Source organism: Mastigoproctus giganteus, chromosome 11 (genome assembly GCF_048544385.1).
Source record: "Mastigoproctus giganteus isolate SK-2022 chromosome 11, ASM4854438v1, whole genome shotgun sequence".
NCBI classification, from domain to species: Eukaryota; Metazoa; Arthropoda; class Arachnida; order Uropygi; family Thelyphonidae; genus Mastigoproctus; species Mastigoproctus giganteus.
Genome location: NC_143585.1, coordinates 45,187,531 through 45,211,555, shown reverse-complemented (window position 1 = coordinate 45,211,555; position 24,025 = coordinate 45,187,531). Strand labels below are relative to the sequence as shown.

Below are 24,025 nucleotides of genomic sequence, written 5' to 3'. Positions count from 1 at the left end.
GAGGTATGGCATCCACATGTAGAGGAACACTGCTCCTCTGTGTTACCAGGGGATACCAGCCCGGTAATGTAGATGACTGATGGTAATGGTAGATGACTCTCATCAACCAGTGCATTACCGCAAATTTGTTTATTAGAGTCTTGAAGTGATGATACCCATATTTAGACTAAGAGCTAAATCCCCCCCCCCCCCCAATATCTTCCCTTATGCAGTATGATTGTCTTTTGAGTTATGATGGGCACTATCCATGGCAAGATCCTGTCTTCTTTATATTTCGAGGGTTTAGCTCTAAAACGATGCTTATAGGCCGGCCATTGGATAGTGCCTCAGACTAAAGCTATTGGTAACTCTCTAGGAGCCGACTGGGCTAGCCAGGTGGGCAAAGTGCCTGCCCGGCAACCCGAAGGTCGCGGGCTTGGATCAGAGTAAAATGCAAAAACTTTGGGAGGTGCATTATGGCCACAGAAGCCGATGCGCCAACAACTAACAAAAAATAAATAAAATAAAAACCTCTCTAGGAGGTAGTCCAAGTAGTGTGTGTATGAGGAGGACATTGTTGAGGCCAGGGCTGGGTTTACTCTTGCCATGTATGCACCATATCCGAAAATTTTGTTACTGCATACAACATCAACCCCACCTTTTCTTTACTACTGAATAATTAAACTTATAAAACAACCTTATCTGTGAAAAGATCTAAATCTACAAAACACTTCAATAATTTTACAAATATAGGTAGTTTCAGTTCCAATCTTGATGTTGTCCATTTCCACTTGTCTGCCAAGTCCCATTTACTTTTTTCTGACAGAATCCCAGTTATTGGTTGATTCAAATGCTGCCCATCTCATTCATCCTAATTATTTGCTATATGATTCCTCTTGCTTCAAATGTGGTACTTATGTATATGACCACTCTGATATTCCCTTTCTTAGACTTAGTAATTTGGAATCTTCTCTCTTTGAAGAGAGGAGATTCCAAATTTTTTGCACAGATTTCTCCTGTCCAAATTTGAATGAGGTACTTTTCCTCGGCGAATTTAATTTTCACAACTCGTGTTTTCTTCAGTTTTCTAGTCACATGGACTAAGCTGTTCGAGATGCTGAGGCTGTTGCAATTACTAATGACCTCACATAGATTACTTATTTACCTACCAGAATACCAGAGCTGACACACTTGATCTGTTTATCACAAACAACCCGTCCAAGTACACGGTTGAAGTGATGGTCTCTTCTCCCATGGAACCTCTCCCTCTCATGACTATTCTTGTCCTCTTGTTGTTTGGCATTACAAGAATGCAAAATGGAATGATCTGCAAGATTTTATTCTTTTCTTTCTTTGGTTGGATTACTATTTTAAATCTTTTTAAATCTTTTATTCTGCACTCCACCTCATACTTTGTATAAATTTTTGGTTTTTCAATAAGTGTGCAAAGGCTCTTTAAGACTGAGTATTTCATATTGCAGTTGGCTTGTGTCCAAATCTTCATGTTCATTTTCTTCCTATGTGAAAGCTCGCAACAATTGTAAAGTAGTTATTAGTCAGTCCAAACTAGATTTTGAACAGGCTAAAAGTAGAAAATTTGCTTCTTGTGCAAATAGTAATTGGATATTCTGGTCTCTTTCCAAAACTATTGGCTGTAGTATTTGCCCATATCTGTCAAAACTGCATGCCACATAAGCTAAAGATAAAGCTGACCCGCTAGCATTCTACATTTTTTATAATTCGTATATTGATGATCTTGGTAAACCACCTCCCACCATTCCCCAGTTCCTCCATTCAGTGCCTCCTGTGGTCTTCCATCAAAAGGATGTCAGAAGAATTTTGTGCTGTCTTGTTAATGCCAAGAAAGTGCCAGGTACTAATGGTTTTTCTCCACTTGTTCTCCAAACCTGTTGCTTTTTACACTTTCTTATTCCACCAGTGTTTTCCCTTCTGCTTGAAAATTAGCTCATCCAGCCAGCTCCTAAAAAGGATGAAAAATCTCTTCCATCCAGTTATTGTCCCATTACACTTATTTCTACTCTTTCTTAAGAAATTAAGAAATCTGTTAACCCGCCAACTTCTGAACTATCTAGAAACCTTCCATCTGATCAATGATTTCCAATATGGATTCCATCAGTGTTGATGCGCTGGTGATATACTCACTTATTTTACCCGTCTTTGAGCAAATTGAATGGAAAACTTTGAAACCCAAGCAGTTTCTCTTGGCATTTCAAAGGCTTTTGGTTGCGTTTGGCATTAGTCTTCTAAATAAGCTGCTATCTTATGGATTATTGTTGTTGTTGTTATTTGGTTTTTTTTAGGAGCATTAGCAACTAAGGCCATATTGCTCCGGGGATATGTGGTGGTCATTCCCTGACCTTTCCGCATCCTCCGTATTTGGTGGCTCACGGGCTCGAACTCCGGTCTAATCAAGAAGCGTGTGCTATGCACTGCTGCTCCTGCCCACCTGGCTACATCTCAAAGAATTGCCAACTGATTTTTGTAATTAGGTATGCAGTTCTCTCTCTCTCTCTCTCTCTCTCTCTCTCTCTCTCTCTCTCTGCTCATAATGCTACCTGGGTCTCAGTCTTTTCACTTCTCCACTGATGCCAGTTTTCCACAAGATTCAGTTCTTTTACCCTTTCTTTTCCTGTTGTATATTAATGACTTTCTTCCACTGATTTGAAATTCTATCAATACACAGTTTTGCTGATGATAGCAAACTGCATTCCACCTTTCAGTTTGAGAAACCTTGCTCTGCACAAACAGCTTTCAAATAACTACTACCAATTCCTTAAATGCTGATATGCAAGTTATTCATCAATGGGGCAAGGATAACTTAGTTAATATCAGTCCTTCTAGAACTCAGACCTCTCTTATATCTTGCCAAAAGAGTTCTGCTCCTGTGCTTATCTTCAGTGATGCTCGGATTTCTAGACAAGATTACATATCTCTGTTAGGGACTATCCTGAGTTTTAATCTCTCTTGGTATAAGCAAATTACAAATATTGCTTCCTCTACATCTAAAAAACTGGGTTTTCTCTTTTCTGTTATGCTCTGTGTTGATTTTCTTCTAAACAGCTACTCACTCTGTACAAATTACAAATCCATCTTACCATGGAATATTGTTCCCCCATTGTGGGGCAGTGTCCCCATGATCTCTTTCATGCATCCCTGGTTCCTCCATTCAGTGCCTCCTGTGGTCTTCCATCAAAAGGATGTCAAAAGAATTTTGTGCTCCCTTAAAAGAGGGCTATTAGTTTAATTAATGTCCCACCTCTTATAAAGTCTCTCTGTTCTCTGTCTCATAGAATTCTATTTCTGCTACGTGCCTTTTCTTAAGATACTTCCATGGGTCCTGTTCTTCTGTGTTGGCTACTCTAATTCCCCCTTTCTCTTCCAAACCAGGCTGAACATGTACCAGAAACAGTAAACTCCTTTTACTGTTCAAACTCACAAATCCAACTTTTCTACTTACTCATTTATCCTTTCAATTTCTGTTTGCAGGAACAACCTCCCTTCACATGTATTTCTTGAAAATTAAATACAAGTCTAATGTCAGGTATCTTTTTTTCATCTTCTTAATACCCATGAATGGTATTAAGTACTGTAGGTTCTAATACCTTTCATGTTTACGGTTTTCATAAAAAAAAAAAAAAAAAAAATATATATATATATATATATCCTGGAAATCAGCATTTAAAGAATTGATCATGAATATTCAAAAATTTGAAGCTGTTTGTGCAGGATACGGTTTCTCAAGCTGGAAAGCTGAATATAATGCAATGTGCTATGCTATGTTCAGCAAAACTGTGAATGGGATATCCAGTCAAATACAAGAGGAAAAGAGTGGGAGATAGAACTGAAACTTGCATAACTTAATTGTTAGTGGACAAAGTTAGTTAAGAAACACATAAATCTAAGGAAGTGTATCCTGGTGACTTAATTGAGAGTAGGAATGTGTTATAAGCCTGATGATTCTGATGAGTACAATGAAGAACTGTACAGAGAAATAGTGGGCTAGTAAATCAGATTGTCTTATAATGGGGATTTTAACTTCCTAGATATAAGATTGGAACTTGTGGGTTAGTCACTCGCTCACACAAGCAACCCCTTTATGGATTTATTGGATGATTGTTTTCTACAGCAGCATGTTCGAGATTTTTTTGAATTATATACAATGGGATCAAATGATGATGTTACCAACAGCAAATTCTAAATGGGAATCATTCAAGGAATTAATCTTGGAAGCTACTAGTCTTTTCATACCAATTAAGAAATACTGTTCAAGGTTTAGGCCTAAATGGATGTCAGACGACCTAGTAAAACTTGTGGCAGAGAATAAAAATGCATGGGACGCATATAAATTATCAGGAGGTACAGATGCCTATGGTAGATATAAGATGGTCTGTAATTAAGTCACAAAAGACGTTAGGCAAGCAAAGGCAGATTACGAGAAATCTTTTGAAAAAACTTACATAAGTAAAGACTTCTTTACTTATGTAAACTCCAGAAGGAAGAGGATGAATCAGATTGGTCCACTTGACATTGATGGTTCGATTGTTGATGCACCTGCTGAAGTAGCTGACAAACTGAATGACTATTTTGCATCTATATTCACACATGAGGAGTTATTTGGGGAGGTAGGGTGCCTCCGTAGCCAGGTGGGCAGGAGCAGCAGTGCATAGCACACGCTTCTTGATTAGACCGGGGTTTGAGCCCATGATCACCAAATACGGAGGATGCGGAAAGGTCAGTGAATGACCATCGCATGTCCCCGGAGCAATATGGCCTTAGTTGCTAATGCTCCTAAAAACCAAATAACAACAGCAACAACATTTGTGGAGGTAAATGCCAGAAGTTTATCAAACTCTGCCAGGGAGCTAAATGATTTTGTAATAACTGAGAGCAAAGTGGAGGAGAAATTGTTGAAATTATACATAAGAAAGGCTCCTTGAGTGGATGGGATCTATCCAGTTATATTAAAGGAAGCAGCAAAGGAAGTTAGTAAACCCTTAGCTATAATTATGAAAACTTCCTTGGACACAGGGGGAGGTCCCCATGGACTGGAGATGTGGAAATGTGTCCTCAATTCACAAAGGGTGACATGAGTAATTACAGACCTGTTAGTTTCACTTCCGTTCCAGGGAAAAGAATAGAGTCACTGGTTAAAGATGCATTGCAGGATTATATAATGCAGTAATAATTCAGACACATCATGGGTTTGTTAAGGGGAAGTCTTGTCTGATTAATTTGATTGGATTTGTAACTAATTTTGATATATATTGGAATTTTAGGAAAGCTTTTGGTACTGTGGCACATGGAAGACTGCTGTACAAATTGGAGCAGTACAGCATTAAGGCCAGGTTCTACAATGGATAAAAGGATGGTTGAGTGGGAGAAGACAGAGAGTGGTAATCAATGGACACTGCTCTTTGTGGACTAATGTTATTAGTGGAGTCCCCCAGGGTTAGGTGTTGGGGCCATTGTTGTTTTCTATATTTATAAGTGATATTGATGAAGGTATATCAGGTTTGATGTCCAAGTATGCAGATGGTACAAAGTTTGACAGGGTTGTTAATGACAGTAATGAAATTACGCTACTGCAACAGGATCTGGAAAAGTTGAGCAGATGGGCTGAGAGGTGGCAACTGAAGTTTAACATTGACAAATGTAAAGTACTGCATATGGGTAGCGGTGACCCCAGAGTAACATATCAACTGGGTGGTACTACACGCAGGGTAGTGGAGAATGAAAAGGACCTGGGGGTAATTTTGCAGTCAGATAGGAAGTTTTCTGAGCAGTGCAGACAGGCTGCAAGAGTAGCTCATGGTGTCTTGTCAATTACATACAGGAATTTTGCTAGCAGGGATAAGGTGATTGTCCCCTTGTATGAGGCAATGGTCTAGCTACACCTTGACTACTGTATGCAGGTCTGGAGGCCTCATTTTAAGAAATATGTAGAGTTGCTGGAACGAGTACAGAGAGGGGCAGTGAGATTGATGAGTGGAACAAAGGGTTTTTGTTACCAAGAAAGGCTTAAGTTTTGAAAATTGCAGCTTCTGGAGAATAGGTGCCTATTCTTCAGAAGGTGATCTAATTGAGGTGTATAAGGCCTTAAATGGTTTGAGCAAGCTCAATACTGATGGGATTCTTTCTCTTGCTCAGATTACTCACCTGAGGTGACCTAAATTCAAATTGAGGAAAGACTATTGTAGAATAGATGTGCGGGAATTTGCCTTTAGCCAGCGGATGGTTGATAGTTGGAACAAACTTTCATCTATTGTAGTGGAGATCAACAACTTAAATAAGTTCAAGGCAGAACTAGACAAACATTTGTAGTGAATGGAATGGTGAAATGAAGCGTTTTTTTTTTGGCTGATGCTATATAATCTTGCTTTCTTGAATCATATGCTTCTACTAATGCTAAGCTAAAAGACAGAGCCATCTACTGTTATTTGCAGAGTCCAATCATAGAGAAAACTGGATAGCCAATTGCAAAAAGCATTCAACAGTCCATAAGATGGAAGCTTATTTAGAACTTTATGCCAAACATAATCAAAAGCCTTAGAAATGTCAAGATCAACTGCTGTTGCGCAGACTTCTTCATTGAATTTGCCCATGGTTGGCTAACTTAAGCCGAAATATTCCATCAGTGGATCAACACTGATGGAATCAATTTTGCAAATCATTGATTGGATGGAAAGTTTTGAAATACTTTGGAAAGAGTAGTGGTAAATACATTCTGATAATTGGATGGAAGGATTTCTCACCTATTTTAGGAACTAGCTGGATATTATTTGCTGATGCTATCAAGGCAGTGATAAGTTGGTCGGAAAACTGCTAGCTTGAGGGTACACAGATGAATAGTTTAACTTGAGCCACTTGTAGACGTGAAAGTGATTCTTGCATTGCTACTAATGGTACATGCAACAGCCTGGAAAGCAAGAAGTCTGGAATTTCAGGCCCGAATGTGTGTCATCATGGAACAGATGAATACATGGGCTGTAAGAACATGTGCGTGTATACTTGCATGTACACTAATGCTAGGAGCATTGTAAATAAATTTGAATTTGAAGCACTGATTAAGTAATTGAATGCAGACACTATAGGAATAGCTGCAATGTGGTGTCACTCAGACATAAGTGATGCTGAATTTGAATATGCCGAGTACAGTGTATGCAGGAAGGACAGAGAGGACACAACAGGTAGAGGGGTTATGGTCATAGTTAAGAAGAATATTAAATCTAAGGCAATGCATCCAGTTGACTTGGGTGACGAGTGCAATGTTGAGTCACTTTGGTGTGATCTAAGCACTGGAAAAACAAAATTGTGAGAGGAGTGTGTTATAGCCCTAATGACTGTGGTGTATATACCAAATAGCTATATGGGAAAATAGAGTGGGTCTGCAAATCAGTATGTCTAATAATGGAGGATTTTAACTTTGAAGATGTCGACTGGAATTTGTAAGTTGGTTACTCACATGCTAGCGCAACTTTTGTGATTTCTTGGATTATTGTTTTCTACAGCAGCAGCATGTTAGACAACAAGAGGAAGCGGCACTCTTGATCTGGTTATCAGCAGTGTTTCTTCATGCATTAAGAATTTACAGGTAAAAGACCTGGGTGGCAGCAATATAGTATTCTTATGTGGAATTTAATTAAAGTCATAACTACTGTCAAGGGTAAAGGGAAAGACTTTTGCTTTCACAAGGGTAACTACAGGTGTCTCAGGCAGATTTTAAATTATGGGCAGTAGGACCAACTGGTGATGTTACCAATGGCAAATTCTAAATGGGAAATATTCAAGAACCTAATCAAAGAAGCTACTAGGCTTTTCATGCTAACAAAGAAATACTGTTTATCCCTAAAAGGTGTCGATGAACTATATTGAGACAAGTAGCAGAGAAGAAAAGTGCATGGGATGTATATAAATTATCAGGCTACACAGAAACCAGTGGTAGATATAAATTAGTCTGTAATCAAGTTACAAAGGAGTTTAGGCAAGAATGATCAATGGCAAGAATCCTAAGGCAGATTATGAGAAGTCGCTGGCAAAGAATGCAAAGAAAAACAGCAAAGACTCCTATGCTTATTAACAGTAGAAGGATGGGGATTTAATTAAATTGGGTCACTTGATGTTTATGGGTTATTGTTGATGACCTTGCTGCCCAGGTTGCACACCATCTGCTAATGCTAACTTATTGGGACTCCATTTTCCCTTATCTTTTTTCCATTTGAGAAATATCTTGGTGAAACCTTTCACCGTGTTCATAGGAAACCGTTCCCAAGTTTTCAGGAGAAAAGTCAAAATGGGAATGCAGGAAATGAAGCTTTAATGAGATGTTGCATCCCAATTTTCCATATCCTAAAATTAGCTCATCAACAATTTCATTGTAATTTTGTGATTTCTCATTGGCTGAAAGGTTCTGGCAGACATTATTGAATGCCTTCCAGTCTCATATTTCTGTATCATTTAATTTTTTAGTGAAATCTCATTTTGGAATAGCAGTTTGATTTGAGGACCCATAAAAATTCCATCTTTTTTTTTAATATGGCCTCACTGATTGGAAACTTTTGCCTCAAACAGGAAAATTATTCTCCTTTTTTGATGTGAAAACATCTTTGGTGGCACCTACTAAATTTTTTGGACTGAAGTAAAACCGATTGGTAATGAAAATACGAGGCTGATATGACACAAATGGTGTCACTAACGTTGATTCGGTAGAGTAAGTAGCAGGCATGAGCGTAAAACGTTAACATCGTTTAACTTTGGTTCTAGCTGTTTGATTTTAAAAATTTAAATGGTTTTGATTTTCGTCAAAGATTTTTCACATAAAATAAAACCTCATTGTGTATACTCTGTACACATGTATTTTTTTGTCCATCGCTTTCACAAATATTTTTAACAACCCTATCTTGACATGCAATGGCTATTTTTTTTTTTTTTTTTTTTTTTTTTCCACCCTGTATTGGCAGTCCTTAGCTCTCTCATGTGAACTGCATTTTTGGAGTAAAACTTCTTTCAAACTGACCTTGGATGAATCAATAGAAAGCCTCCATTGTGTGAGGGAGTGCTCCAGATGTAACTCTCATTAATTCTTGGACATTGTTACAGTAAACCAAAGCACCATCCATGGAGTAATGTTGTTATTGATTGCCTCATCCTGTGAAAAGACACCCTGAAACCATTTTCAAGAAGATTCCACTGTTGCAGCTGTGATCCTAGTAATTGAGTCTTGGTTTTGGAGAGGTGCAAATTTCTGACCAAATTGTTTAGTTCCTCCCAAATGACTATATGTGGCTCTGAACAGTTGAAAAGTATGGATCTGTTGTCATTCTGTCTATTCTGCAGACTCCTTTTCCAATCCTGAATCACAGGTTTCTGGTGACTTTAGCACTCGCATTGTGAGGAACCGGCCTTGGAGCAGAAGATTTGTTTGGACACACTACTTTATGCTTGGATTCCCCCAGAAAAACCAGAAATATTGGTCATGCAAAAGTAACAGTTGTTTTGTGTGGTCTGGTTCCTGCCATATCACAGGAACAGTAGAAGACATTGATTTATGTGACTACCTTTAAGCCAGCCTACAGAAAATCCTTGGAGCCCATACTCTATCTTGATCTCCAACCTTACATACAAAATAGAGTTCGTAGGCACAAGTTGTGACAGTGGCTTCTGGCACAATTTTTATACCACTTCTCTGCAAATGTAGCAAAAGTTATCAAGCTTGTTTTGGAAAGAATGTGACATATTTCATGTTTAGTTGAGGTATGCACACATAAGAACACAATTAAGAAATTGTAGATTTTTATTTCCAATTTAAACACAGTTCACTATTTACACTTATGCACACAACACTTGCTTACAAAGACCAATTCACTAAAACCCTCATTCACCACTTGCTCTCTGAAACACATATACTTTTTGAAATATGAAAATGCTTGTTTGGTACTGATGCCCACTTGATACCACTTGGTACCCACTTTATGTAAACCTGTAGAGAAGTTTCTAGATGGCTTGCAATGTGTCTAGATAACTCTTTTGACCTTCTGCATGTAACTATATTCTAGAAATTCTGGAACATTCTTTTTGAATGTTGTAGAAAACTCCTGAATGCTCTAAAAATCTCCCGAATGTTCTAGAAAAAATAAACAGGTCGATAAAATACATGGAAAAGATGATTAAACCAACTACAAACCTTGGTTTTTGGCCATTAACCTACGATATTTGAGTTTTTGAACATATTTCCTACACAAGAATCTGTCCAAATTATTTCAGGGAGGAAATTGATGCAGACTAGTGTAATTTTGTTTCAATAAACATATATTAAATGGCACCATGTATACGTTTATAATGATTGCTGAAAATATAATTTACAGCAATCATTCACTGATAATCATCAAACAGTGTTTATACAATTAATAATTAAAAAAATAATAAAGTTCAGAACCAAATCATAGTTTTTGTTAATTTCAAATATGTGGTAATAGCTAATTGGTAATCTTTTAGTTTAGGGATATGTGACCAAAACTGTTACTGTTCTGGAGCTGTGAGTGAACCTGTGATCGCTCTGGCCGACTCACTCTTACGAAACCTGTCAACTAAAGTGAAAGTTTCACATTAAAGGTGTGTGTGAAGTAAATTACGGTTTCCGATTTTTGTACACGGGGAAACTGTACAGGTGTGAATACATACTTTTGCCCCACATCTCTATTATTATCGGAAAAGGTTATAAAAGAATGTTACAGATCGGGGTGGGAAACCTCCAGCCCATGAATGTGCATAATCTGGCCCACAGTCATTTTCAAAAATAATATATATTAAATGGCCCACCATTTATTATATATTTTTGAATTAAAAGAATTTGACATATATTTAAAAATTACTTTGCACATTGCTACAACAAATATCAATCCAGATATCGATTCAGTGATAAAAATAATAAACAGTATCAAATCTCCGCATTATGTTATTTTTATAATATTAAATATTATAAAAATAAAATATTGCAATTTTTGTTACAGGAATTGTATTTGTATTTTGTTACTGGAATTATATTTGTATTTTGTTACTATAATTGTATTTTTGCAATTTTATCTTGAATTTGTATTTTGTTTTTCTTATTAATAAAATTAATTATATGTACATGCATGTATAAATATTACAATAAATAACATAAAACTGTTTATGACAATTTTTTCATTATAAACCATTTTAGTAATCCTAAAAATCTTGGAAAGCTTAAAAAAATAAAAAAAAATAAAAATTTGCCCGTGTGTACCTCAGTCATTTTATTTGCCCACCATTTATAAAGGTTGCCCACTCCCGTTATAGCTAACGTGAATGCAGGTGCAGCAACCTAACCGAATCACAGTATTATACAAGGATTGTTTTATTCTTAGTCATTGTAGTAGGGTTTTAGGAGCATTAGCATCTGAGGCCATATTACTCCGTGTATACTGTCTGTAAATTGCGTGTTCTTTTTTTGATTTTTTGTTTGCTGGACCAAAGAACTGAGTTGCAGTTATACAACAATCATGGCACGGATTTATTAAATGGGTGACTTGTCTGACCAGTCTTAATGAACACTTTGTTGCAGTAACAAAGGAACTGGATGCAACAGATAGAAAAAATTAAATAATTTTTGATTTCATTTCATTACTTTGATTTCATAAGTAATTTATTCAACACTCATATACTACATTTATATGATTGTTGTATAAATTCCATCAGTGTGCATTAGGAGAAAGTATTATAGATAAAGGGATGGCTGAGTGGAAGAAGACAGAAAATGGTTATTGGTTAGGAAAGTGCTGCTTATCTGCAATGCAATAGTTAGACTATTTATTGAAAGATCAGTATCATTGGGAAATTTACCATTTTAAACCATTTGTAAACTTCATTTTACAATAGCATAAATCATTAAGCATGTACACTCCAGCCCTGCCATTTTTAATAGATTATAACACAAATTGGATTGTGGTAATTGGTGGTAAGCAGAGGAAATGGATGCAGAAATGTGACTCTGAAACTTGTATATTAAATACAATAACCCTTGCTGTTATCATCAAAAAAAAAAACAAACTTATATACCAAAAAATATCTTATCTACATTGGATTAATCTTATAAGAAAGTTTGAGGCATTTGTTTTCATTGTTCTAATTAAATTCTTAGTTCTAAAATATTAATAATATTAAGATTTCATAAAAGTACATATATTTAGTTATAATATTCATTTAGTTATGATAAACAAATCTTCCTTAAACATATGATGCAAACAATTTTGTGTTTGCTTAAGGTAAATTTTTGTTACAGTTGATTTTTGTTTTGTTTCATGAATGAAATTTTATCTTTTTAGAGGGAAAGTAGGCCATCATTTAGGAAAAGAAGTGACCCAAATATTCCACGATCAAAGAGGTATATACTCAATCATTTATTCTCAAAGTTGTTAAAATTTATATAAACCAAATGTTTAAATACAGTATTTCCAGTTTTTAATTATGTAAATAAATCCATCTTTAACTTATACAAAGTTATAATGGTTGGATTTTCCCAGAATGAAGAAGGAAAGGAAAATAAAAATGGGGAAAATATATGTATTTTTTAATATATATATATATATATATATATATATATATATATATTAAAAGTATGGTAGTTCTTTGGACATCAAAATGTTTCTTTACTAAGCTTCTACGTATTAAACTCTTTCCTGACACTCCAGTTTTATCTTGAGGTAAAATTGGGTGTTAGAAACACTCAAGAGTATAAAATGATTCAGTCTGCTCTTATTATCTACATCAGTACTTCAATGCCACACGCCAACCTGGCTAGCCGGGTGGGTAAAGTGCCTGCCTAGCAACTCAAAGGTCGCAGGTTCGAATCCCGCTTTTGGCTTTGATCAGAGTTGAAAATGCAAAAACCTTGGGAGGTGCAATATGTCCACAGAAGTCGATGCGCCAACAACTAACAAAAAAAAGAATGCCACACACATACATTGTCAACTCAATTTTTCCCTGAGTGTAACTAATATGTAATAAAGATATGGTACGACAAAGGCTCACAGTAGGATAAGGATACATTTTTGCAATGCTCCCTTTCATGATTTTATTCAGAATAATTTTCCTTGTCCATAAATGGGTTTAGGGAACTTTTTCATGAAATGTGCAACTTTGATGAAAATCATTACTGTCTTTTGGATTATCTCATTAATACAAATGTGAACATAGTTGCAATATGTGAAAACAAATAAAAATAGTTTCACATTGAATTACATAACATGAAGAATAGATCATTACGAGATCAGTAGTAACATTGGATAACTAAGTAAGAGCATAATTATGAAGAATGCAATGGGTTTGAATATTTAAGTGAGGAATATAATGAACAGTCAACTGTACATACATATAGAGAGGCCAGTAAATTAGATTGTCTTGTAATGGGAGACTTTAACTTTCCAGATATTGACTGGAACTTGTGGGTTTGTCACTCATACAGTATAAATAGGTTTGGGGATTTACTAGATGAATGAGTATTTCCTACATCATGTGTCAAAGTGAAATGAGAGAAATTCTTTTAATGAGATGGGTCACTGATTATCATAAGTGACTCTTCATGCATTAAGAATGACCCACTAGGTGGCAGTGATTACAATATATTCATTTGGAATTTACAAAAAGAAATAACTAATGTAAAAGGTAAGGTGAGGAGCTTTTTACTTTTGTAAAAGTGACTGCAGTGGGACCAACTGATGAAGTTACCAATAGCAAATTTTAAATAGGAAGAATTTGAGTAAATGTAGACACTACTAAGCTTTTTATACCAACTAAGAGATACTGTTCAAGGCCTAGACCCTAGATGTCAGATGAACCGATGAGACTTGTGGTAGAGAAGAAAAATGTATGGAATGCATTTAAATTATCAGGTGATATAAAAGACTATGGTAAATATAAATTAGTCTGTAATTAAGTCACAAAGGAGATTAGGAAAGTTAAGGCATAGTACGAGAAGTCTCTGAGAAAGAATGCAGAGATAAGCATCAAAGACTTCTTTACTTATGTAAACACTAGAGGGGAAGAGGATGAAACATTGATCCACTAGCTATGAAAAATTTAACTGCTCATAATTGTGCTTAGGTTGCTGACAAACTGAATAGTTGGCATCTACATTTACACATGAGGAATTTTTTAGGGATGGGAATGCCAGAAGGTATCAAATTCTAACAAGGAGCTAAATGATTTTGCGATAACTGAGAGGAAAGTGGAAGAGAAATTGTTGAAACTAACATGGTGAATGGGATTGATCCAGTTATATTAAGGGAGCAGGAAAAGTGGTAAGCAAACCTTTAGTCTTAATTATAAGAACATCCTTGGATTCAGGGGAGATCTTTATGTCCACATAAACTGTCTACAAGTCTTAATGGACAGATGTACAAATGTATTCCCACTTCACAAAGAGGGATCAAAAGGGTGACATGAATAATTAGAGACCTGTTAGCTTGACTTCTGTTTCAGGGAAAATAATAGATTCACTTGTTAAAGAAGTTTGTTTGTTTGTTGTTTGTTTGTTATTTGGTTTTTAGGAGCATTAGCAACTAAGGCCATATTGCTCCGGGATATGCGGTGGTCATTCCCTGACCTTTCCTCATCCTCCGTATTTGGTGGTGACGGGCTCGAACCCCGGTCTAATCAAGAAGCGTGTGCTACGCACTGCTGCTCCTTCCCACCTGGCTACGGAGACGCCTATTAAAGAAGTAATGCAGGACCTTTAGACAGGAATGCAGTTATACTGCAGTCACAGTATGGATTTGTTATTGGCAAGTTACTGCTACGAATAAAGGGGTGGATGACCGGAAGAAGACAAGGAGTGGTTATCAGTGGATGCTGCTGCTGTTCTTCTTGGACTAATGTTATTAGTGAAGTCCTCCCTTCCCCAGTGCTGGCCCCATTGTTTTCTGTATTTATTAATGGTATTGATGAAAGCATACAACAATATGTAGACAAATTTTGCAAATGAGCTGAGCAGTGGCAATTGAAGTTTAACATTGACAAATGGAAGGTACTGCATATGGATATCAGCAATCCCAGATTAATGTACCAAGCATGTGGTGGTACACTCAGGATAGTGGAATATATAATGACCTGGGGTAATTGTGCAGTCAGATATGAAGTTCTTTCAGCATTACAGATAGACTGCCGTGGGGTTTTGTCGATGATATACAGGAAGTTTGCTAGCAGTGATATGGATGTGATTATACTGTTGTATGTGGTAATTGCTAGGCCTCATCTTGAATATTACATACAGGTGTGGAAGTCTCATTTAAGGAAAGATGTGGATCTATTGGAATGGGTACAGAGAAGATCAGCGATATTATTGAGAGGAACAAAAGGGTGCACTTACCAGAAATGACTTCGGTTGTGCAAAACATCTGGAGACTAGGCACCTACAAAGAGATCTAATTGGCATGTTTAAGGCTTTGAATGGGTCAAATAAGCTCAGCTCAGTGCCTGTGAAATCCTTCCTCTTGCTCAGACTAAACATGAGGGGACATAAATTTAAATTGAAGAAGGATGCATATAGGATAGATATATTGAAGATTGCTTTTATCCAGTGGGTACTTGATTTTTTTTTTGGAACAAACTTCCATGTGGTGTTGCAGAGGTGGGTAATTTATATAAATTAAAAGAAGAACGAGACACACTGTTAGGGGGACAGACATGTGATATGGGAAGTTTTTTTTTTTTTTTTTTACTTTAGGTGATTATGTATAAGCTTGATTTCTTGCATCATTTGCTAATACTAGTACTAAAATTCCTGAGAACAGTAAACAGTGGAGGTTTTTGTAGCAAATGATAGGTTGTTTATTTTATTAATAGTATACATCTGTGCATTCTGTTTCCTGCCTTTGGATACTCAGATCCATCCGTTGATGCCTATTTTAGAAAAGACAGTGTTATCCACAAGTTTCTCTAAAATGCTAATATTTTAAATTGAGTAGCATCCTAAAAGAGGAAATTCCCTGTTCATTTAATATTCATGGCACCCATGATAGCTATCTTGAGACATATTTATCTCTCAACAGATGATGATGGGTAGTTTCTATGCTCAAACTTGTGCCAAAAAGTGAATAACTTATAGAATCTAAGTTGTGATATGAAAAATTTCAAAACTATACAACAAAATAGTACAGATGGCAAGGTTGTATTTCAGTGCTGCCCATTGAAATAATTTAACAACAGTATTTCACTTTCTTTCTTGTGGAGTCTGGTTCCAAAGCCTTGGACTTATTCTCAAACTTTAAAACTTTCTCTAGTAGAACCAGGATTTATAGTAGTAGGAGTAGAGGCATGCAATGCAAGAAAGCAAACTTATGTGGCATCAGCCAGGAAAAAAATAATATTTCACACATCCATTCCCTCTAAATGTTTGTCCACTTCATGCTTGAATATATTTAAACTACACTGATGTGCAAAACTTAAGGACCAGTCAGATTTTCACCTGTAGCTTCTCATACGAATGGCCTGGATATGGGGAAAGCATACCAAAAGAAACCTCGTGAGGTACAGAAATGATGAAGGAACCAACACAACAACAAAAACAAAACGGTACAGAGGGACTTTATTCAAAAATGGCAACATAGCAGTGGCTGCCATGATACAGATGCATCACTGCCAAAGATGGAACAAAGGGAAGAGATGGTCCTCAATAAGAGATATGGCCACCCCTAATGTCGATGCAGGCTTTGCACCACCTGTCCATACTAAAAACAATGTCGTTGATAAGTTCTTGCGGTAACATCGTCCATTCCTCTGTCAGCGTCATCTTCAGCTGGTGAACATTTTCTGGTAGGTGTGGACGTTTTCTGTGTAGGCGTCTCCCCAGAGCGTCCCATATGTGTTCGATGGGATTTAGATCGGGGGGGGGGGAATGGGCAGGCCGATCCATACGAACAATGTCCTCACTTTACAAAAGCATATCAACAGCTGCAATGTGATGGGGTGTTGTTATCATCCATAAACACGAACTCGGGGCCAATGGAACAGACACACATGGGGGAAGGATTACCTCAGTACAGTAGCGTGCACCAGTTACAGTACCGCCTTCCAGTATCTGGAGTTGTGTACGTCCATCCAAGATAACGCCTCTCCAGACGAGAACACCTTGACCGCCATATCAATCCCTTTCAGTGATGTTTGCGGGGTGATACAGTGTGCCAACCTCTTGCCAGATTAGCTGACATCCAGAATCACTGCAGAGACTGAATCTACTCTCATCAGTAAAGAGTACCTTACCCCATTGCACTGCTGTCCAGTCCTTGTGTTCGATGCACCACTGTAAACAGTGTCTCTGATGGGCAGGTGTTAAAGAGACACGACATACTGGCCATCGGGCAAACAGTCCACCTTTGTGGTGGACTGTTTGCCTTTGTGATATCCTGAGTCCTGTGCAGCTGGTTTGCAATGGATCCTGCTGTCTGGTGTTGGTATCTCTTGGCCTGTAGGAGTATATAGCAGTCATCATTGGGCGTTGTTTTTCGTGGACAACCACCACTGGTCCTTCAAACAGCTGTACCTCTTGTTCTGAACTGACCATGCACGTGAGACAGGGCGCCTCCGTAGCCAGGTGGGAAGGAGCAGCAGTGCGTAGCACACGCTTCTTGATTAGACCGGGGTTCGAGCCCGTCACCACCAAATACGGAGGATGCGGAAAGGTCAGGGAATGACCACCGCATATCCCGGAGTAATATGGCCTTAGTTGCTAATGCTCCTAAAAAAAAAAAAAAAAACGTGAGACAGTGCTATGGACGATACTGAACTGTGCAACCACACTCCTAGCACTTCGACCTTCCTCAAGCTTCCCAATTATTCAACCCCAGGTAAAGTCATCCAGATGTTGTCTGGAGCACTACATGAAACCAATCGAATGTCTGTAACAATTGTGCTCACCATTCGGTAATTTGCACATAACTGCTGAACTGTTGCTTTATCTGTTTATGTGAGCCCTCATCACGATTCAAATTTTTGCATGTGCACCAGCCATTCTACTGAGTGGCCACAATTATGTAAATCGCCACAGGCTGTTTGATTTTGTGGTTGTAACCTTTAGAAATAGTGTTGGTCTTTATGCTTTACACACCAGTGTACTAACTTCCATAACGTCAGATGGAAGTCTGTTCCAGCAATACACTACCCGCTGGCTAAAGGCAAATTTCCGCACATCTATTCTATAACTATCTTTCCTCAATTTGAATCTATGCCCCTTCATTTTCATAATCTGAGCAAGAGGAAGAATCCCATCACAATTGAGCCTGCTCAACCTATTCAAGGCCTTACGCGCCTCAATCAGATCACCTCGCAGGTGCCTAGTCTTCTGCAGTTTGCAGAACTTAAGCCTTTCTTGGTTAGACCATCCCTTCGTTCCCCTCATGAATCTTGTGGCCTTCTCTGTACATTCTTAAGCAACTTTACACCCTCTAAAATGAGGTCTCCAGACCAGTATGCAGTACTCGAGGCATGGCCTGACCATTGCCTTATACAAAGGGATAATCACCTCCTTTTCCCTACCAGCAAAATTCCTGTATATCATTGAGAATACCTCATGACCTGCTTTGGCAACCTGTCTGCACTGCTCAAAAAATTTATCTGACTGCACAATTACTCCCAGGTCTTTTTCAGTTTAATTTTATACCACCCTAAGTGTAGTACCACACAATTGATACGTTCCTCTGGGGTTACTTCTACCCATATGTAGTACTTTGCATTTGTCAATATTAAACTTCAGCTGCCACTTCTCAGCCCATGTACTGAACTTTTCTAGATCCTGTTGCAGTAGCACACCATTACTGTTATTAACAACCCTGCCAACTTTTGTATCATTTGCGAACTTCGACATTAAGCCTGATATACCTTCATCAATATCATTGATAAATGTACAAAACAAGAGTGGGCCCAATACCAAACCCTGGGGGACTCCACTAATAACATTAGTCTGTGAAGAGCAGCATCCGTTGATTACCGCTCTCTGTTTTCTTTCATTCAACCACCCTTTTATCCATTGTAACAACTTGCCCTTAATACCATACTGCTCCAATTTGCACAGTAGTCTTTCATGTGCAACAGTGTCAAAAGCTTTTCTGAAATCCAAGTATATGATATCAAAATTATTTTTTTGCATCCAGTTCCTTTGTAACCACATCATAGTATCCAATCAAATTTGTTGGACAAGACTTTCCCTTTACAAACCCATGCTGTGTCTGAATATTACGGCAGTCGTGTCTGAATGTTCCTGAAATGCATCTTTAACCAGTGACTCCATTATTTTACCCAGAACAGAAGTTAGACTAACTGGTCTGTAATTAATTGTGTCACCCATAGATCCCCCTTTGTGAATTGGGGATGCATTTGCACATCTCCATTCTGTGGGGACTTTCCCTGAGTCCAAAGGATGCTCTCGTAATTATGGCTAAGAGTTTGCTTACTTCCTTTGCTGCCTCTTTTAATATAACTGGAAAGATTACATCCACTCCTGGTGCCTTTCTTATGTTTATCTTCATCAATTTCTATTCCACTTTGCTCTCGGTTATTACAAAATCATTAAGCACCCTGTTACACTTTGATAAACTTCTGGCATTCTCCTCCCTTAATAACTGCTCATGTGTAAATGTGTATGCAAAGTACTCATTCAGCTATCTGAGCAGGATCATCAGTAGTATAGCCATCGAAATCAAATGGACCAATCTGATTCATCCCTTTCCTTTTACAGTTTATATAACTAAAGAAGTCCTTGCTGTTTTTTTATTATACTCTGCCAAAGATTTCTCGTAATCTGCTTTTGCTTGGCTAACTTCCTTTGTGACTTGATTACAGTCTAGCTTATATCTGTCATAGGCTTCTATGTTGCCTAATAATTTATATGCATCCCATGCATTTTTCTTCTCTGCCACTAGTCCCATTAGTTCATATGACCTCCATTTAGGCCTAAACCTTGAACAGTATAAATGCTTCCTATTTAGAATTTGCTGTAATATTATCAGTTGGTCTCACTGTAGTCACCTTTTACGAAAGCAAAAACCCTTCCCTTTACTTTACATCTGATGGTGGTTTATATCTTTAATTAAATCCCACATCAGTACACTGTGATCACTACCACCTAGTGGTTCCTTTATCTGCAAATTTTTAATGCATGAATAATCCCTGCTGATAACCAGATCAAGAGTATTACTCTCTGGTTGCCACTCTAATGTGTTGCTTTAGAAACAAATGTATTAGTGGTTAAATATATGTTGTGATCAAGTATGGGAGCTGAACTAATACGAGTATTTAGAAATTATGAAGCTTACTGGATATTCAGATGGATCTCCATCAAAGTAGTCTTCTTGACATCATGCCCTCTATCCCTTCATCAATGTTGTTTATGAAAATTAAAAACAACAGTTGTCCTAATACTGATCCTTGGGGAACCCCACTTCTTACATCAACCCAATATGAGGAATAGCCATTTATCACGACCCTCTGCCTCCTGCCCTGAAGCCATCCTGCTATCCATCTAAGCATTTTCCCAGTGATTCCAACCTGTTCAGCTTATAAAGCAACCACTCATGCGGGACTGAGTCAAAAGCTTTGCTGAAATCTAAATAAACAATGTCGAAATTATTCCCTAAATCCAGCTAAATATACTGATTCCAGAATGCAGGACTGCCTCCAGAAGTTGCTTCTGCAACAAGGAAAAGCAACTTCTGGAGGCAGAAGCAACTTCAAGCAGTCCTGCATTCTGGAATATTTCTGGAACAGAATGTTTTGGATTATCCCTATATGAACCAAACTTATAAATTGTGTCTTGGCCATTGCTTCCTATTGAATTGTTGCCCTTTTATTTCTAATTTGAAACAAAATTTTCTACCTCAGTAAAATCATCCATTTTGAAATGCAGTGAAACGTAAAACACGTTCTATTCATCATTCCCTAATTCAAATTGACTGAAGAAAAATGATCAATTTGTGCAATTCTGTCTTGATTTAACAAACGTGTTGCAACAAGTCACAACTCTCTACAGTGCTGCAATTTTAAGATACAAATTCAGTTCTTGTACTTTTTGAGTAATGTTGAAACTTCTAGTGACCATGCCAGAGTATAAACGAGAATATAATTGCCAATGTATCTCCCATACATAAGGGTGGTCCTAAGAGTGAAGTGAGAAATTATCGACCTGTCAGTCTGACTTCAGTGGTAGGTAAAATCATGGAGGCAATGATCAAGGGTAGAATTCAGGAACATTTGGATAGAATTAAAATTCTCAAGGATACTCAGCATGGTTTTGTAAAGGGAAAATCTTGTTTAACAAATCTGGTTCGCTATTTTGAAAGGGTCACTCATGAGGATTTAGGGAATAATTTCGACATTGTTTATTTAGATTTCAGCAAAGCTTTTGACTCAGTCCCACATGAGCAGTTGCTTTATAAGCTGGAACAGGTTGGAATCACTGGGAAAATCCTTAGACAGATAGCAGGATGGCTTCAGGGCAGAAGGCAGAGGGTTGTGATAAATGGCTATTCCTCAGATTGGGTTGATGTAAGAAGTGGGGTTTCCCCAAAGATCAGTATTAGGATCACCGTTGTTTTTAATTTTCATAAACAACATCAATGAAGGGATAGAGGGTGTGATGTCTAAATTTGCAGATGATGTTAAAATTGGTAGAGTAGTTAATGATCACTGTCAAGCTGAGCTTCTTCAGAGAGACCTAGATAGACTTCAGGAATGGTCAGAAAAATGGCAGCTATGCTTTAATCCAAAAAAAAGTGTAAGGTAGTACACCTGGGAAACAGTAATTCCAAAATAACTTATTCCTTGGTGGAGTTCAACTAGACCCAGTACTGGTGGAAAGGGACTTGGGCATTACGATACGGTCAGACATGAAATTCTCTGAGCATTGTAAACAGGTTGCAAGGAAGGCCCATGGTGTCCTATCGATGATCAATTGAACTTTTGGAAGTAGCGATAGGGACGTGGTAATCCCATTATATGAGGCTTTTGTAAGACCACACTTTGAATACTGTATTCAAATATGGAGACCGCACCTAAAGAAAGACATCAAGCTTCTTGAAAGGGTGCAAAGATAGGTAACTCGTCTGGTGAGTTACCTGGCAAAAGGGCGTCCTTATAAAGAAAGACTTCAAATATGTGGGTTACAGAGTTTGGAAATAGACACATTAGAGGAGATTTGATTGAATCTCCTCTGTTTTGTTTAAGACTCTGAAAGGCATCAGTAAAATGAATGAGGACAAAATTTTCAAGATTATAAATGATGCTAGAACTAGGGGACATAAATTCAAGTTACGGGTGACGATATTTAGATTGGACTGCAGGAAGTTTTATTTTAGCCAGTGAGTTATAAATTACTAGAATAGGTTGCCTAAATGGGTGGTAGAGGCTGACAGTTTGTGGAAATTCAAAGGTCATCTGGATAGTACCTTCGGTTGAGGGAAACACATAGGATGGTAGGTTTAATTTCCTTTTCTTTTATTAATTATTAGGAGTTTTTTTTATCATTGTTTTTTTTTTTTTTAATTTAATTACTATTACTAATACTAAATAATTCTAAATTGAGCCTACACACAAGCCTTGTAACTGCCAGTGGAGGATTTGAGGTGTTAGCATTAGAATTAGTAAAGGCACATGATGAAAGAAAGTAAGTTTAGCATTAGGATTGACATATGATGCAAGAAAGCAAGCTTATGCAGCATCAGCCAAAAAAAAAAAAAAAAAAAAAAAAACCTTCCCATTTCATCCCTCCATTCATTCCAAATGCCTGTCCAGCCCAGTCTTAATTTTATTGGCTATCAACTTCCACAATAAAAGATGGAAGTACGGAAATTTGCTAGAGGCAAATTTCCGTACATCTATTCTACAACTATCTTTCCTCAATTTGAATCTGTGCCCCCTTGGGTTCTTAATCTGAGCAAGAGGAAGAATCCCATCAGCATTTAGCTTGCTCAACCCATTCAAGGCTTTATCCACCTCAATCAGATCACCTTGCAGGTGCCTGCTTTCTAGGCGCTGCATTTTTGCAGAACTTATGCCTTTCTTCGTAAGAACACTCCTTTGTTCCCCTCACCAATCTTGTTGCCCTTCTTTGTACTCATTCTAGCAAATCTACATCCTTCCTAAAATGAGGCCTCCAGACCTGTACACAGTACTCTAGGTGTGGCCTGACCATTACTTTGTATAATGGGATAATCACCCCACTGTCCCTGCTAGCAAGATTCCTATATATCATTGACAAGACTCCATGACCTGCACTGGCAGACCCTCTGCACTACTCAATGAACTTCATATTTGACTGCACAATTACCCCCAGGTCTTTTTCGCTTTCCACTTCCCTGAGTGTAGTACCACACAGTTGGTATGTTTCTCTTGAGTTATTGCTACCCATATGCAGTACTTTGCATTTGTCAATGTTAAACTTCAGTTGCCACTTTTCAGCCCATTTTCCCAACTTACCTAGATCAAGTTGGAGTAGCATACTGTCTTTGTCATTAACAACCCTGCCAACCTCTGTATCATCTGCAAACTTGGACAGATAGCAGGATGGCTATCTGTCCAATGATAGCCATCCTGCTATACCCTCATATACCATCTGATATACCCTCATCTTCTGATGAGGGTATATCAGAATTAAGTCTGATATACCCTCATGAATATCATTAATAAATAAACAAAACAACAATGGGTCCAACACCGAACTCTGGGCAACTCCACTAATAACATTTGTCCACGTAGAGCAGTGTCCATTGATTACCACCCTCTGTCGTCTTCCACTCAATCATCCCTTTATCCATTGTAGCAACTTACCCTTAATGCCATACCTCTCCAATTTGTATAGCAGTCTTCCATGTGCAACAGTATCAAAAGCTTTCTTGAAATCCAGGTATATGATATCAAAATTATTTTTGGCATTCAGTTTCTTTGTGACCACATCATAGTATCCAATTAAATTGGTCAGACAAGCCCTCCCTTTAACAAACCCATGCTGTGTCTTAACTATTAC

At 37.7% G+C, this 24,025-nt stretch overlaps 1 protein-coding gene across 1 annotated transcript in view; it reads left to right on the top strand.

The window, feature by feature from the left end:
• Positions 1 to 24,025, top strand: part of RhoGEF2 (Rho guanine nucleotide exchange factor 2) — a 764,869-nt gene that overhangs the window by 556,131 nt on the left and 184,713 nt on the right. Inside the window, exon 26 of the mRNA XM_090384978.1 lies at positions 12,342 to 12,400. Within this exon, the coding sequence (XP_090241104.1) occupies positions 12,342 to 12,400 (59 nt within the window). The remainder of the gene's footprint in view (positions 1 to 12,341; positions 12,401 to 24,025) is intronic.